The 17,614-nt window shown below is 39.6% G+C and overlaps 1 protein-coding gene across 1 annotated transcript; it reads left to right on the top strand.

Moving 5' to 3' along the window:
• Positions 1-4,318: 4,318 nt before the first annotated feature.
• Positions 4,319-15,195, top strand: LOC311287468 (baculoviral IAP repeat-containing protein 2-like; the record flags this gene model as incomplete). The annotated part of the gene is given in 5 exon segments (XM_084404335.1): positions 4,319-4,350; positions 9,933-10,422; positions 10,426-10,705; positions 14,894-15,099; positions 15,101-15,195. Coding segments are annotated over 5 exon segments (1,080 nt in total). The 3' UTR covers positions 15,173-15,195.
• Positions 15,196-17,614: the final 2,419 nt, after the last annotated feature.

Raw genomic sequence — 17,614 nt, 5'->3', positions numbered from 1 at the left:
CGGTAAACTGCCTGTATTGGCTGTAAACGGTCTTTTGCAAACACAATGAGTCCGCGCCTGTCAGCCAAACACCAACAGCTGAAGGGGGCGGAGCTGAAAAGGGTCAGAATCCTCTCCAGACGGATTGGGCCCCCAGCAACCGCTCTCCCCCCACAAGCCTTGACAACCGCTCTCCCCCCACAAGCCTTGACAAACTGGCCAGAAACATTCCTACGTTTGCCGGAGACCACAATGTGCATGCGTACCTTCGAGACATTGACTTTCACTTAAGCACTGTCACCGACGTGACCGCTTGGGACGCATTGTATCTGTTAAGAATCACGTCCAATCGTGATGTGTGTAGTTTTCTCGACCGTCAACCCAAGACTGTCAAAGCAGACTACAAGCAACTGCGACAAGCTTTGATCCTTGAATTCTCTGATCCAGAGTCAGACCAAGGCATCATCGCGGCAATGGAGATCAAACAAGCCCGGCTGGAAACTCCACAAACGTACTACGACCGCCTGCGACAAGTTTATTTCGGATTGCGTAATGAGGCAAGCATGGAAGAAGACCTAAATTTCAAAACTCTCTTCCTCCGGAATCTCCATCATACCCTAAGTAACCATTTAGGCGTTCTCGTCTGTCCACAGACTATGTCGATCCAACAGCTACGGGACCTGGCTCACAAAGCGTACATTAAACAAAAAACTGTCTCTGAAAAAACTGCAAAACACCCAACAATCTACTCCGTCTCTGAGCACTACTCAGAGTTAGACACAGAGGGTGCCCAACAACCCCTCAGTCACAGACTTTACCACAGAGAATCGAAACCGTTCCAGGCCAGCAGTGGGCAGCTCAACTGTGACGGTGCTCATCCAAAGCATCGGAGCGAGCGCTCTAAAAGATTCTGGGACCAGCATCACCCGCCGTCCAGAACTCCAAGCCCAGACAGTCGGCCCTGGAACCACTCTCTCCAAAACACTGGTAAGCCCAAGTCTTCTTACACAACAGATGAAGACAGTGCAGCCATGTCTGAAACAGCTGAAATCCTGAGATTGCTGAAAGAGCTTCTCCACAGGGCAGACAAAGAAAACGGGCCTGACATTTTATGCCTGAGCATAAAACCTGAACCAAGCACCCAGAGCATTGCTTTTCAACCACAGGCTACAATGCTAACCGTCACCTCACCAAGTGACAACACTTCACAAAGTGACAGTACCGACCAAACGTCTGAACTGATAACAGCTTCACATACTGAACATTACAGCACCATGGTCCACAACCGGGACCGAAATCCCAAAGGACCAGTAAATGCTGTTTTGACTAGCTGCCTCCGCAGCGAGCCCCACGACATCGGCCTGAACCACCCGGCGATCACCTCACCAGCCAGAACGCCAACGTTCCTAGGGAAATTGATCGAAAAGGGGGTGGTTCGGAAACTTTACATGGACACCACTTTGGAAAAGGAGGTGAAACTTGAAGCACTGATTGACACGGCATCAGACTTCACTGTGATGTCAAATCAACTTTTCAAAAGACTCCAATTTCAAGCTAAGAAACAAGATCGAACTCTTACATCTCAAACTTGTGCGCTGAATGTGCAGTCATACAGTCAAAATGACATTCGGCTCGAACAGGTTGCTCCCATGCGCAGAGCCAGACGGCCTGCTCACAGGGTTTAATGGGAACTCCAGCAGACACAGCCCCCACACCAGCTCAAGGTTCAAACTCACTCACAAGCAGCTGCCAACCCACTACGAACACTGACACCTACTGCTTCAAGGTCATGACTGACCTGCAGTTGAGTAACCAGACCAATGTCTGCGCCATCACTGGCGCACCACACAACAAGCTATGGTCACATACAGACCACCCACCCACCCTCACGATTGCAGTGATTCCACAGCACAAACGAACTTTACCAACTACACTGCACACCTCAGAGCCGCTTACGCTGCCTCCGCTGTGTACAAAGAAGGTCATGCGGGCCTCTGACGAACAGACTTTTCCTATGCCACCACTTACCCCTCCTACCACCCTCGTAAGCTATCTGAGCTCACTGACAACCAGTGCCTCAGACAGCTGTCTGACACCACGCACATGCTGCATTCACAGGACGTCAGTACGCATTGTGCACCTGTTGCCATCACAACGCCACAGCTTGTAAGGCCACAGCGCACAAGGGGGGTCAGGCGCACCAATGACGCCACATGTGCTGAACACCGCAGCACCAAAGCCACGCATGGGACATCAAAGCAAGTGGCATACCAAACTCAGCGAAGCAAAAAGACTGTCCTAGCCAACCAAGGACAACCCTCGCTGAAATTTTTCCTCCCTTTCTCTCTGTCTCTCTTTTGCCTCTAACAGGATGCTGTGGTGGTTCGCGAGAAAGCGGCCACAATCGGACATCACCAGGTCTGGCATCGCATGGAGAGAGAACAGCCCTAACTCCTGATTACCAAGGCAGGACTCACACTCAGAAAGTGTACGTTCGACTCAAACCCAGCAACGTCGAAAGAGCACACTACCTCAACACAGCAGACATAATCACAGTAAAACGGCCTGTGGCCTACATTCAGACTGAACTTTCACAGCTAACAGAGCAACTCACAACACTGAGTACAGACATTGCTCCCACCACAGCCCTCCAAGCATGGGCAACCGCCCAGCCTGAATACCTCACCTGTGTCCATACCTGGACCGCAGCTGACACTGCGCTGTGTCTCTCCACGGTCACTGACCACGCCCCGACACTCGTCTTGGCTTTCATCCTGTACCAGACTCAAAGAGACGTGAGCATCCACAGCCAAGCTCAAGCCGTGTCTGGCGGTTTCCTACGAACCCTGGAAGGGGGGGGTCCCACACCATCGACACCTCAACCTCATTTGAGCTGAGTCGTCAGCCTAGCAACCACCTGTCATCCATTGTGCTAATTTGTTTATTCCGTAAGTCTGCTTAGGACTGTCAAAATTGCATCTTTGTGGCTCTCCAGAGAGACACATTTCCTTAAACAGAAGGTACCCTGTTGTTTAAAACCCCCCTCTCTGTAAAAAAAACCACATGCCTTTGAATCACGTGACCAGCCTCAAAGACATTCCACTCCACACACCAACACTCGTGGACTTTGAAACAGACATTTCCACACATGTGATCCAATAGCAATGTTTTTGATATGTATTTTTAAGTGTGTATAATTTCCATGGCAGATTGAGATGTCTATGTCCTATCGTGGAAAATCAATTGACACCTAAAATGCTCAGAATAATGCATATTCTGTATAGAATTCCGATATTCTGTACACACCATTTTCTGGTATCATTCTAATCGTAGTGATCTCACGGAATTGCATATATGTATGAGATTACAATGAAATGTATTCTTATGGGTATTATCTTTCTGAAAGATCAAAATACGAATTCTATCTCTCACACGACAAAGTCAAAGTAGGCGTTTCTTCACAAACAATGGAACTTTTTCCCGCTTCAGATCAGAAGATATGATTGGCTTTTGCCCCAAAAAGAGGGGGTAGCAGATTCCCTTTAAAAGTTCTTACTCGCCTTTTCTCACTCTCTCTCGCTCTGATCTTCTTCTCCTCCACGCGCAGCGCTTCTCCTCCCAACGCAACCAGCTGGACAGGCCTTGCCTTGGCCTCTGGGACGCATGCCCCGCGTCATGTAGAAGCTGCCGTTCTTTGCAACTAAGATATATATATTTGCCTCTTCCTTCACGGGAGATGAATCTTATTTTCCGGTAAACGTTACATTCAGTGAGCCTTTTAAGCTTCCCGCGACACCGGAAGACGCAGCACAAACAGGACACCGTCCGTACTTCCTGCCTCTCAGCATCACCCGAACAGAGAACAAACGTGCAAGTATATTGATCTCTATAAAAGCTGATTCCAGGTGTCTCTTGAAATTAGGTTCCTGTCTGTAATAATTACTAGCTTTTCTCTTCTCTCTATATCCTTCTTTCTTTCATTTCATTTATTCTGATCACGTTATTTCTTATGTTCTTGTTTGTTTAAATGTTTGTTTGTTTTATTGTTTGCATTTTACGTACGTTTATATTTGTGGCTCATATAATCTCTCTAGTTTACATCTATTAAAATCCATTTATACTTTAACTGTCTCTGTGTTTGAAAACCCACTTTTTATGAAGTCAATGAAATTAAAAGATCTATAAAGCTACATGCTCTATATTATAGACTACTTTGAGTAGTTTTAATTTATAAACCCAAAAGTTTTATGTTCGTGGCCAGAAGATAAACTTTCTTGGAGTTTGTAAACAGGGATACTCCTTCTTAACTGTGATAGTCTTACATTTATTCGCTGGACGAATGACTGATGACGAGACCAGTTACAGAACGAGGTATTTCCGATAATTGATAAAGTAAATGTATATGCGATTTATGAATTATGACCATGAGTTATGATTATTAATATTTCTAAAATTCCCTATATCCTTGAGCTAATTCGCATTAACCCAGAGTCATTTACATTACAATATTTATGTTAGACAAGTAATTTATGACTTATTGGTCTGTTATCGCTTGCTTGTTAACTCGCACGAGCAGAGTATACAGTAGCAATTCCCGTGTACAAGTTAATTTTCTGTATTGCTGCCTTATTAAAGGTGCTGTATGTAGTTTTTAGCGGCCTCTAGCGGTGATGTTTCAGATTGCAACCAAAAAGTTTACAAGCGCGTGCTCGAATTTATGAGCGAGCACTGTGGGTACCGGCCAGACTGAGATGCAACCTATGGACGCAACACACAAAGCATCCCACAACATGCTGGAAACTCAGGTAAACTCCCACTGCAACGTTAAAATAATAGGCTACTTTTATCAGCTTGACGTTGAACTAATGCTCCATGCTCGTACCATGATAAGTATGGAACCCTATCAACCGTGCCGAATTTTGCCACTGCAAGCACCACTTCACATTTTCTTCAGGAAATGTACATTCTAGGTTTGTAGATAAGGTTTCTCCATTATTCAAATGCCCTGCCGATGTTGATCCGTGTTTTTTACCCGAAGTTCATCCGATTCACGTCTGGCCTTACGAGCTTCAGCAGAATTTTTTTTTTAATAATTTTTTTTATCAATATGTGGAGTTTGTGTTGGAGTCTGTGTTTTGCTGGGCGCAGGTCGTTTCTTAGTGTTATCAGACATGTCATAAGTTGCATAAGTCCATGTCATAAGTTGCAGTGTCGTCGCTGTTGAGTGCAAAGTCAGTAAGCTAGACAAGGCGAGAGGCTCGGGAGCGCGCATGCAGGTGACGTCACTGGCGGTAAATCCGACCTGGGACCTTCACATAAAAATAAGAATACTTGCTTTCAGAGGTAATAGCAAAACCCGCAAAGTGGATAATTTTAATGTGAGATTACAACCCCTTCACACACAGGCAATAAAAAAAGGATTCGTTTTGGTAGAAAAGCTACATACAGCACCTTTAAGTTTAATTCTTCATTCAGTGATTTTAAGTGATGTTTGTAGGTTGTAAACTTATAGTATTTGATATTGTATATTAGTGGATTGTTAATTACTTGTCGATCGTCTCATTTACCATGCTGAGTGAAATTAGAATGACCTTTAGCCTACTTTCCTTCTGTGCACTTCATGCGCCATCTAGTGGCACTGCATAGTACTACAGTAATGTTTTTTCAGTACATATACTTTGAGAAAATGATTGTTTCTTGCCAATTGTGGAAAGTTATTGTTATTACTGTCTTCTCATTGTTATCTTTGTTATTCACAGACCACATCTATATAAATGTCCACCATATGAGACTTTTGAGCAATAAATGCCCTGTGGTCTGACTGTGCTGTCACTTCTGAATAATTTTATTCAATTCTGGGAACTGAATCCTGCCTCAGGTGTCCTGACCGACCCACACGCACCCACCTGAACTAGTGCACATATAGAACGAAATCATTTTCACAGGAGGTATTTATAAATGATGACGTAAGTTTAGTCATGTGACATACCAATAGATATTCATATTTATACTGGTATTGTGCCTGTAATTCACTTTCACACTGTTGTTAAAATATCACAGTACTGCAAAGATGACAGAAAATTTACTCACATTTGCTGTCCTGCAGCAATACATGAGAGCATTTGCATTTTAGACCAAACATATGGTGACTGAGTGCGATCTGGACTACTTAGCTAAATAAAATTATCCTGCCAGAAGAATTGCACGATCATTTTATTATTTATTTTCCATCTGTATCATCTCAGTGAGCTTTTGTGAGAGTTTTACGTATGCGCAGTAAGATGAATTTAGCATTTTCAGGTGTTTTCCAAAAGTATGAAAACACCGTTTACAAATGTATCCGGATTAATGTAGATGTAGCCTTAGTCTGTGCAGTAGTGGTGAGGATTTTCAGGATTTTCTCTTTCTGCAAGTTACATCATTATGCCAGTAGGTGGTGAAAAGTGGCTGTTTTCCATTCATTCATTCAACAGATCCGTTCAAACATCAGTCAGGATTCATTCAGGAATGTAACATCACCGTGAGCAAAATACAGTAAATACATACTAAAATGTAAGTTACTCAATATTAACTTGTTTATTGAACTGTTATATAAAAGCAACATCATTCTCACAAGTGTGTGTATGTGTGCATGTGTGTGTGTGTGGCAGTTTTAGGGCTTAAATTTAGGGCTTAAAAACCCATATACAGTATATGTTGCCTAGGCTGAAGAAAAAGTCAGACTTTAAAATTTGTGTGAATATATATATATATATATATATATATATATATACAGTGAGGAAAATAAGTATTTGAACACCCTGCTATTTTGCAAGTTCTCCCACTTAGAAATCATGGAGGGGTCTGAAATTGTCATCGTAGGTGCATGTCCACTGTGAGAGACATAATCTAAAAAAAAAAATCCAGAAATCACAATGTATGATTTTTTTTAAACTATTTATTTGTATGATACAGCTGCAAATAAGTATTTGAACACCTGACAAAATCAATGTTAATATTTGGTACATTAGCCTTTGTTTGCAATTACAGAGGTCAAACGTTTCCTGTAGTTTTTCACCAGGTTTGCACACACTGCAGGAGGGATTTTGGCCCACTCCTCCACACAGATCTTCTCTAGATCAGTCAGGTTTCTGGGCTGTCGCTGAGAAACACGGAGTTTGAGCTCCCTCCAAAGATTCTCTATTGGGTTTAGGTCTGGAGACTGGCTAGGCCACGCCAGAACCTTGATATGCTTCTTACAGAGCCACTCCTTGGTTATCCTGGCTGTGTGCTTCGGGTCATTGTCATGTTGGAAGACCCAGCCTCGACCCATCTTCAATGCTCTAACTGAGGGAAGGAGGTTGTTCCCCAAAATCTCGCAATACATGGCCCCGGTCATCCTCTCCTTAATACAGTGCAGTCGCCCTGTCCCATGTGCAGAAAAAACACCCCCAAAGCATGATGCTACCACCCCCATGCTTCACAGTAGGGATGGTGTTCTTGGGATGGTACTCATCATTCTTCTTCCTCCAAACACGTTTAGTGGAATTATGACCAAAAAGTTCTATTTTGGTCTAATCTGACCACATGACTTTCTCCCATGACTCCTCTGGATCATCCAAATGGTCATTGGCAAACTTAAGACGGGCCTTGACATGTGCTGGTTTAAGCAGGGGAACCTTCCGTGCCATGCATGATTTCAAACCATGACGTCTTAGTGTATTACCAACAGTAACCTTGGAAACGGTGGTCCCAGCTCTTTTCAGGTCATTGACCAGCTCCTCCCATGTAGTTCTGGGCTGATTTCTCACCTTTCTTAGGATCATTGAGACCCCACGAGGTGAGATTTTGCATGGAGCCCCAGTCCGAGGGAGATTGACAGTCATGTTTAGCTTCTTCCATTTTCTAATGATTGCTCCAACAGTGGACCTTTTTTCACCAAGCTGCTTGGCAATTTCCCCGTAGCCCTTTCCAGCCTTGTGGAGGTGTACAATTTTGTCTCTAGTGTCTTTGGACAGCTCTTTGGTCTTGGCCATGTTAGTAGTTGGATTCTTACTGATTGTATGGGGTGGACAGGTGTCTTTATGCAGCTAACGACCTCAAACAGGTGCATCTAATTTAGGATAATAAATGGAGTGGAGGTGGACATTTTAAAGGCAGACTAACAGGTCTTTGAGGGTCAGAATTCTAGCTGATAGACAGGTGTTCAAATACTTATTTGCATCATACAAATAAATAGTTAAAAAATCATATATTGTGATTTCTGGATATTTTTTTTTAGATTATGTCTCTCACAGTGGACATGCACCTACGATGACAATTTCAGACCCCTCCATGATTTCCAAGTGGGAGAACTTGCAAAATAGCAGGGTGTTCAAATACTTATTTTTCTCACTGTGTGTGTATATATATATATATATATATAATTATTATTATTATTATTATTTTATTATTATTATTATTATTATTTTATTATTATTATTATTTTATTTTTTTTAAGCTTCAGAGCTAATTCTAAGCTTTTCCGCACACATTTACTTCTATCATTTCCTCTGAATGTGTTCCTAACTCGCTTGTCTTACTGGCAAGCTAATTAGCTGCAGATTTACCACGTGTTTTAACTCAGACTGCCTTGGAAGAAGGTTGATCAAAGACCAGCTGCAGAATGTTTTATTAAAATATGCACTACATTATGGATGAGACCAAATGTGTGGTTGTCACTCCAGTCAAGCACATTTTATAATTTATTCACCTTGACACACAGTTCCCCATCAGGGACTAAATGGAAAGAGAGAAAATTTTACTTTTTAGGACTCCCTTAGTATTTACATAAAACAATTCATTGTCAGTGTTGGAAAGTTACTGAGGTACAAGTACTCTCCAAAAACTACTCTAGCCAGCTGCTCCACATCTATAGTTGTCAGCAGTGGTGTAAAGTATTTGAGTAAATGTAATTACTTAAGTATAATTTTTAGCTACTTTGTAGTTTTACTGCGTATCAAATATATTAGCAACGTTTATTCTCTACTAAGTAAATGTAATTTTTACTCCAATACATTTGTGATGAGTTATAAAATTACATATTACATTTTGCATGGCACCAAACTTTTTCTGCAGCAGTTTGTTTCTGCTATAAAGAAGCGATATCGCCATTTAAGGGCATTGAAGGTACTATATCTTGTGCGTTTTGCCTTTACTCACCCAAACTTGTCAACAACGCTACTTTACGTGAATGCGAGTGCATTAGCAGGTAGTTGCTGAATCGTAGGTGTTTGATTTAGGAGATGAGGATATGATGAGGCCGAAACCAGCACATCCAGTGCAAGACAACTAGACTTTGACTATTTCATTGTACTTAACATTATTTTATTTATCCGCTACATTGATTAGACCTTTTTGAAGGATATTGGTTTACCTATGGCCTTTTTTGCACTTGTGCTTAACTGAGACTTGAGGGTTTGTAGATGTTTAAGAGGCTGTTGTGTCCACCTTTATTTATTGCAATATTCAGTTTTATTTTGATTTTAGGAATAAAACATGATTTTTCATCTTACAAATCAATTGTTTTTTTTATTTTCACTAGCATGTCACTTCGGTGTTGGGTTAGTGCATCTTTGAGCTTACATTCAGTATGAGTAAAATACTTCAGTACTGTTAAAATGAGATACTCCAAGACTTTTACTCAAGTCGTATTGGAATTGGTGATTTGTAACTTGTAATGGAGTCATTTTCACTGTATGCTATCTGTACTTTTACTCAAGTATGGTTTCAGGTACTCTTTACACCTCTGGTTGTCAGTTTAGAGTATCATAGCTAAAAGATCCTCAGATCATAATTTACTTGAGTGACCAATGAAAATCATCCAAAATATTACACAGTTACATCTACTAAATTGCTGAATGTTCTTTGAAAGTCAAAGATAAAATATAAAGCATTCTTATATAGAGTATATATACCAGACATATATACTCAAGAATAACTGTTCGACCAGACCAATTGGCTAAGGCTGGTTTTTACTATGTTGGTCGTAATGATGACGTGAAGTGCTTTTGTTGTGATGGTGGACTCAGATGTTGGGAGTCTGGTGATGATCGATGGGTAGAACATGCTAAGTGGTTTCCAAGATGTGAATACCTGTTGCAAGAAAAGGGCCAAGAGTTCGTTCATCAGATTCAACCAAGATTTCCAAGACTATTTGAACAGCTATTGACTAATGGAGACAGCAACTCAAGAGAATTTGTTGATCCACCTGTTGTACACCTGGGTCCTGGAGAAGACCGTTCAGAAGATGCAGTGATGATGAACAATCCTGTGGTGAAGTCTGCTTTAGAGATGGGATTTGAGCGTGGCCTGGTGAAGCAAACCGTTCAAAGCAAAATTCTCGCAAGTGGAGAAAATTACAAAACCGTTCAAGAGTTGGTGTCTGATTTACTAAGTGCAGAAGATGAGAAGAGAGAGGAGGAGTGAGAGCTTCTTGCTGAGGAAATGGCATCAGATGGTTTTACTTTTCTTAAGAAACATCATCTTGCCATGTCACAGCGCCTAAAAAGTGTGCAGAGCTTAATGGACCATCTTCTAGAGGAGAACGTCATCTCACAGAAAGAGTATGACATTATTCGTAACTGCACTACAATCAAGCAGCAGACAGGGCAGCTCATTGAGTTAGTCCTGTCGAAAGGAAATGCAGCAGCAGAGGTCTTCCGCAACTGGATCAAGAAGAACGATTCAACATTCTACTCCCATCAATGTATTTACAATGAATGGTTTCCAATGTTTTAGGCGAGACAGGACTGTGGGAAAAGGGGGCGGGGTACTAATGTATGTAAAAGACTCTATCAACTGTGAATGTATGTTTTTCAAGTCAGCTATCTCCCTTGAGTATGTTGCACTAAAAGTCGTTTTGTCTCAGCAAATGTCATTCACCATTATAGGCTTTTATAGACCCCCAACTGCCAATGACACATTTTATACAGAATTGTCTGACATTCTCAAAGAATGTGACCACAATAAAGAAATTATTCTCATGGGGGATTTTAATCTTAATTGGGAAGATAAGTCAAAGAGGAGAAAGTTAAAAGTAATTACAGATAAATTCCATTTAGAACAGTTGATAAATGGCCCAACCAGAATTACAAAACGTTCAAGTACACAACTTGATCTTTTTTTTTGTAATAAACCTGAAAGGATAACAAAAAGTTACAATCTTATCACTGGTTTATCTGACCATAACTTAACTTTGGTGGCAAGGAAATTAACCCAAAATAGATTTAAGAATAATACATCATTACGCAACAAAAACGTTTTCTGTATACCTAAATGCAAGCAGGACACATTTGACACTGAGATACATAACTTGGACTGGGGAGATATTTTATCTTCTGAAAATCTGGAGTACAGCTGTCAGTTATTTACATCAAAGATCAATGTTGTCAGAGATAAACTCACTGTTAAAATTAAGAGAAAAAACAGAAACAAGGTTAACCTGCCTTGGTTCAGTGAAAATTTATGGAAACTGATGAAGAGTAGAGATGCTGCTTTAAAAAAGTCCATCAAGACCAAAAGGGATGCAGACATTTTGGTTTACAAAGGCTTGAGGAACAAAGTGGTTAATGAACTAAGATTAGCCAAGTCACAATTTTTTCTTAAACTCTTGAAAGATGCTAACGGTAACAGCAGCCAAATATGGAAAAGTATCAATAGTTTAATAGGGAGAGCTCACCATCATACAGAGGATTTTCGGCTTACAGTTCAAAACGAGATAATAGATGATGACACAAAAATTGCCTTTGCTTTTAATTCTTTTTTTATTGATTCTGTTCAGGAATTAGGAAATAATTTTAAACCTAGGGAACAATGTATTAGCTTTGGTATTGTAGGAGAGGGTTTTGACTTAGTTACAGTCACTGAAGAGGAAATAAATAAAGTGATTTGCTCCCTAAGAAACTCAAAAAGCAAAGATGCTTCTCATCAGGACACAATGTTTATCAAAAAACACTCAGCTACTCTAACCTCCCCTATTGCCCATCTAGTAAACCTCTCAATTACTCACAGTTTTTTTCCTACAGACTGGAAAAACGCTATTGTAAGTCCTATTTTTAAGTCTGGCGACCGTCACGTAGTCAGTAACTACAGACCCATAAGTTTATTACCAGTAATCTCCAAGGTTGCTGAAAAAGTGGTCATAAACCAACTTACAGATCACATTAACAGCTGTAACCCTGGTCTAAACCCAGTCCAGTTTGGATTCAGAAAACTTCACTCTACAGAAACAGCAGTTCTACATCTAACAGAGCGAATCAGATCTGGTCTTGACAAAGGAGGAGTTGTTGGAGCTGTGTTTTTGGACTTAAGTAAAGCCTTTGACACAGTTAATCACAATGTCCTTTTGTCTAAACTCACTAGCTTCAACCTTTCGTCCAATACACTTGCATGGATTTCGTCTTACCTATCCAATAGAAGGCAGTGTGTAAAAATCAAAGGCATGTGCTCCAGCTTCTTGAGGTGCACAACGGGTGTACCTCAAGGATCTGTGTTAGGCCCACTACTCTTTAGTCTGTACATCAACGATCTACCTCAGTACTGTCACGACGTAGAGGTACAACTCTATGCTGACGACACAGTCTTGTACACTCATGCAACATCAGCTCAACAAGCTGCAACTAAATTAACCAATGCTTTGGTTGGAGTGGCCGAGTGGTTAGATCAATCCTGCCTTACTTTGAACATAGGTAAAACGAAAGGCATGTTCTTTACCAAAACCAAGCAGAACATTTTAGACGTAAACATCTGCTTTAAAGGTAAACAGATTGAGACTGTTTCTGAATTCAAATATCTTGGAGTGCTGCTTGATTCAAGCCTGACCTTTAAAAAACACATAAAGAAAATGACAAAAATCATTAAATACAATTTGGCAAATTTTAGACAGATTAGATCCTCTCTATCAACAGAGGCTGCTAAGATATTCTTACATGCTCTTATTTTCTCACATATCGCATACTGTATCACCTGTTGGGGGCAGGCTAGTCAAACAACAATTAGGCCATTAGAATCCCTGTATAAACAGGCCCTGAAAATCTTTGATAAAAAGCCATTTAGGTACCACCACTGTGACATACTACATAAGTACAATCTATTGACTTTTGAAAATTTTAGAATATTCTCAAATTTATGCACAGTTTACAAAATCCTAAAAGGCCTGGCCCCCACCTGCTTGAGTGAGTTTGTCTGTTACCGTGGTTCTATAAGGACCACTAGAATAGCTTCTGTACATAGCTGCACTGTACCCTTTCGCTATTCAGCATTTGGGCAGGCAGCTTTCTCTGTCAAAGCAGTGATTAGGGGTGGCACGGTACATGAAAAAACATCCGAACCGTTCGGTTCGCTTGTCTCGGTTCGGTGCGCGTGTGCGTCGCGCGGTTTGCACGGTTCGACGCATGCGCAATGTAGCCTCGTGCCCGTGCTAATACAATGCTAAATCATAAATCAGACATATGTAGAATTACATTACAATGTCCAGCAAACGATTTATATACACTGAGTTTACCTAGACATTTAATGAGATCTACTCCACTATATGTTGTTTTTTTCATGTGAATAAATAGGCTACATAGATCGACTGTTCCACGTAGCCTAATGGTCCAGTGGCAGAACTTGCCAAGCGTATCAAAGGTTCTGAGTTCTAATCTGCGATCGTATATATTTTTTTCTTTATCAAAACCGATTATGTTTATCAGCGGTTGTATATCAAGCAGGGACCGATTTGTATGAATTTTGTTTTATTATTTAATCGGAACGAGTAGCCTTGAGTCTCCTCAATGGCTTGAAGCGCGCGTCCGAGTGATGAATGTGCGGCCGCTGCGGTGTGTGCGCGAGCCACGAGAACACTGTATCAGCACCACTGATCGCAACTGCAACGAGCACTTTGATCACTTGATTAAAAAAACACATTTCAGCGCTAAATTGCTTCTTATTTAACAAACGAATGAAACAAATACTTTGCTAGTTAACTGGAAATGTTTTATTTATTTGTATTGGTACACCCGTGCTGCAAGATAATATCAACCCTGGCAAAAAATGGTGGGGACATGTCCCGCCTATGATGACGAGACACGAGGATAAATTGACAAATAACGGTCCAACACAGCCCACGTAGCTCTACAGATGATGGACCTCCAGGGCCACTGAAAGTTTCCTCAGGGTGACTGCTCACTCATATTACTTCAGAATGGGAAATGAGAAGCTGCGTTTTGCAAACACACCCCATTTATGAAATAAATAAATAAATAATTAGATAATTCAGCTATATATCATATGCTGAAGTAAATTTTTGGAGTGTTAAAGATTAAAAGAAAAAACAACAACATGAACCGTACAGAACCGAAAACCGTGACCCTAAAACCGTGATACGAACCGAACCGTGGGTTTTGTGAACCGTGCCACCCCTAGCAGTGATACAATGGAACACAATTCCAGACAACATAAAAACTTGTGACTTGTTTGGTGCCTTTAAAGTTAACATAAAAAAACACTTAAAACTTTCACAACAATGCAACCACTAACTTGTTAGTGGGCAATATCACTTTTTATTCAGTCACATTTATCTCCTTATAGGGTTGAGAAGGGCGTAAGGGTTGAGAAGGGGTTGTGTGTGTGATTATAGTGTGTGTGTGTGTGTGTGTGTGCGCCAGTGAGGGCCACTTTATGTGTGAAAGTATATGTTATATGCTCTTGAACAATGTCTGACGTTTTATGTTTGATATGTCACATTACTCAATAATGTTGATATTTTATTCTGTGCTGTATTTATTTGTACTTGGGGACTGCAGATGCAAATTAGCCTAAGGCTAACTCTGGTGTAATGCATCAAATGTTTACATTTATGTTTTTAATTACACATGGTCCCTTTTAAATAAAAATCAATCAATCAATCAATCAGTCTGCCTGCTGAGAGAACTGATAGCCCAGACAAATGAAGCTGCATCACCGAGTCAAGATCTTTCAGACTTGCCTATGGAGGAACAGTTAAGAAGACTTCAAGAGGAGCGCACATGCAAAGTTTGCATGGATAAGGAAGTGAACATTGTCTTCATCCCCTGTGGTCACCTAGTTGTGTGCAAAGAATGTGCGCCTTCTCTGCGCAAGTGCCCCTTCTCTGCGCAAGTGCCCCATATGTAGAGGATTGGTCAAAGGCGCTGTCCGTACTTTCCTATCATAAAGTGAAGATATTCATCATCCAAGTAACAACAGTTTTTGGATTTGCAAATTTACATTTACATTTAACTTGATGAATAAAAACAATGTAACCAAAAAAGAAAAAAAAATGATACAACTTAGTCTAAATAAGAGCAACATGGAGTCCTCGGATTTCTTAAAAACAATGCAGCAACAAAACATTGTGACAAACTTTGACATGTTTCATGTTGTATGGACAAAAATACTGTTTGAAATATTTTTGTATAAATAAGATCTAAGACGCCCAAGCATACTTTTTGCTTTATTAAAAAAAAATATATATATATATTTTTGTAAATCTAAAGTTTTTGAACAGACGCTGTTTAGTAAAAATAATACCTTATGTTAAATTTAAGCAAAATCATTACAGTAATCTTCTAAGAAGATAAATAGAAGATATGATTTTAATAAAACTTTAAAGATTTGATTTAAACAGTCTTTTAATTTTAAAATATCTAATTGAATCTTTTAAGGTTATGCTTTTAAATGAATTTAGTATAAACTCTGGATGTAGGCCTACTCTGGAACGCAGACTAGCTTTACTGTGACATTATCCCCCGAGGCTCATCTGGTCTGTCATCCTATATCCTGAAGCTTCAGTTCACACTGTAGTTTATCTCTGAAGGATCTGGGGCTGTTTTGTTAATGACAACTTAAACTATTTGCTTTTTGGATTGTTGCATAAAGAACTACTTCACCTCTCTGGAAATGTAAGGTGTTTTTATTTATATATTTATTTAGCTAAAACTTTGTTTACATTTTTTAAATACATTTTAGTAACATATGTTATTATTCATAGGTTATATATTTTATTAATAATAATTTAATTTAAAATAGAGATTAGTTCATTTTATAGAACCTTGTGTGTGTGCGCGAGCGCAAAACAGCTTAGAAATTATCTTTTTATTTATTTATTTCAATTTTGAAAATGTACAAATGTAGTTTTCTGTGATGGTCGTGTTTAGGTGTACGGGATAGAATATGCAGTTACGGTACAAAAATCGCTATGGAAAGCCCCCACCATAAAAAAATGAAACCCCCGCATGGACAAAAAATGCTGATTGAATCTTTTCATATAAATGAGATTTAAGACGACTAAGTACAGTTTTTCAACAATCTAAAGTTTTTGAACAGACATTGTTTAATAACAATTATACTTTAAGGCCACTGTTAAACAAAATCATTACAGTAATCTTCTAAAAGATAAATAGAAGATATGAATGTATTCAAACTTTAAAGATTTAATTTAAACAATCTTTCATTTTAAAAGATCATATTTAAACTTTTACGATTATGCTTTGAAATAAATTTAGTGTGAACAAAACTTTAGCTCTGGAAAGGACCTTATTAGCAGCCTATCAATGGGACAGCCTGAGGGTTCACAGTTTCTTAAAATTTTCATTGTTGCTCTCTCTGAAGATAGGCCTATGTGGTCATTTTCTCACAGATACAACTTAAGGAATTATTGAACATTTCACAGGTGTGAGATGACTTGTCACTTGACCGCATCAAATTTCGAATTATTTTACATACCCATGATAAATAGAAAATATACTTTAAGTTCAAGTCAAGTTTTTCCACAGACCATCGTTGTAGAATATTTGTTTTTTTTAATAAGACTTTTAATAATTTATTGAATTTAATTTAAAACATTTTATTTTTTAAAAGATATCATTTAAACTTTTAAGATTATACTTTGAAATAAATTCAACACAGCATTCACAATGTCTCATCCTGATGATACACACACACACACACACACACACACACACACACAATCTCTTCTGGCTCAGAGACAGACAAACTCTGGTGTGAGAGAGAACTACTCTGGGATCTTTTGTATTATATATTTTATATTATATATTTTATATTATAAGCAATTAATTTATATACTTTTAAAGAATAGAATGTTTTTCAACTGTAGTTAAATTAGCAAGATATTATTTTATATTATTGTATATGATGTTTTTGCGCGACGTTGTTTAATCTCTTTTTCTCACCGTTACCTCAGGAATGTGGAGGGGGATCATGATTCAAATGTCAGAGCTCAAATGCGCAGGGGGTGCACAGACACACACACGCGCGCCCGTCGGCCTGCTGACACACACACACACACACACACACACACACACACACACACACAGTGCAGATGCAATATACATCCTATCCTAATATACAATATGCTGGATCGATTGCTGTCTGATCGATTGCTCCTGTCTGCCTCGCTGCCTGCTGTGAGTGTGTTTGTTTGATTCGGTGCGATAAGCTCCGTCTTAGCCATATATTTCTTTGTTTTGAACCATCATTTTACTACCATTTCTAGTTGTTTATACTACTACATTTTACCCAACATCTCAGATTAACCTGACATCGCTAGCTTTTGTTATTAGTACTACTAGCACAACACGCTAGTAATTCGCTAGCC

Source organism: Rutilus rutilus (genome assembly GCF_951802725.1).
Source record: "Rutilus rutilus genome assembly, chromosome: 3".
In the NCBI taxonomy this organism is placed as follows: Eukaryota; Metazoa; Chordata; class Actinopteri; order Cypriniformes; family Leuciscidae; genus Rutilus; species Rutilus rutilus.
Note: the sequence above shows the minus strand (reverse complement) of the source record. Positions and strands in the feature narration are given on the sequence as shown.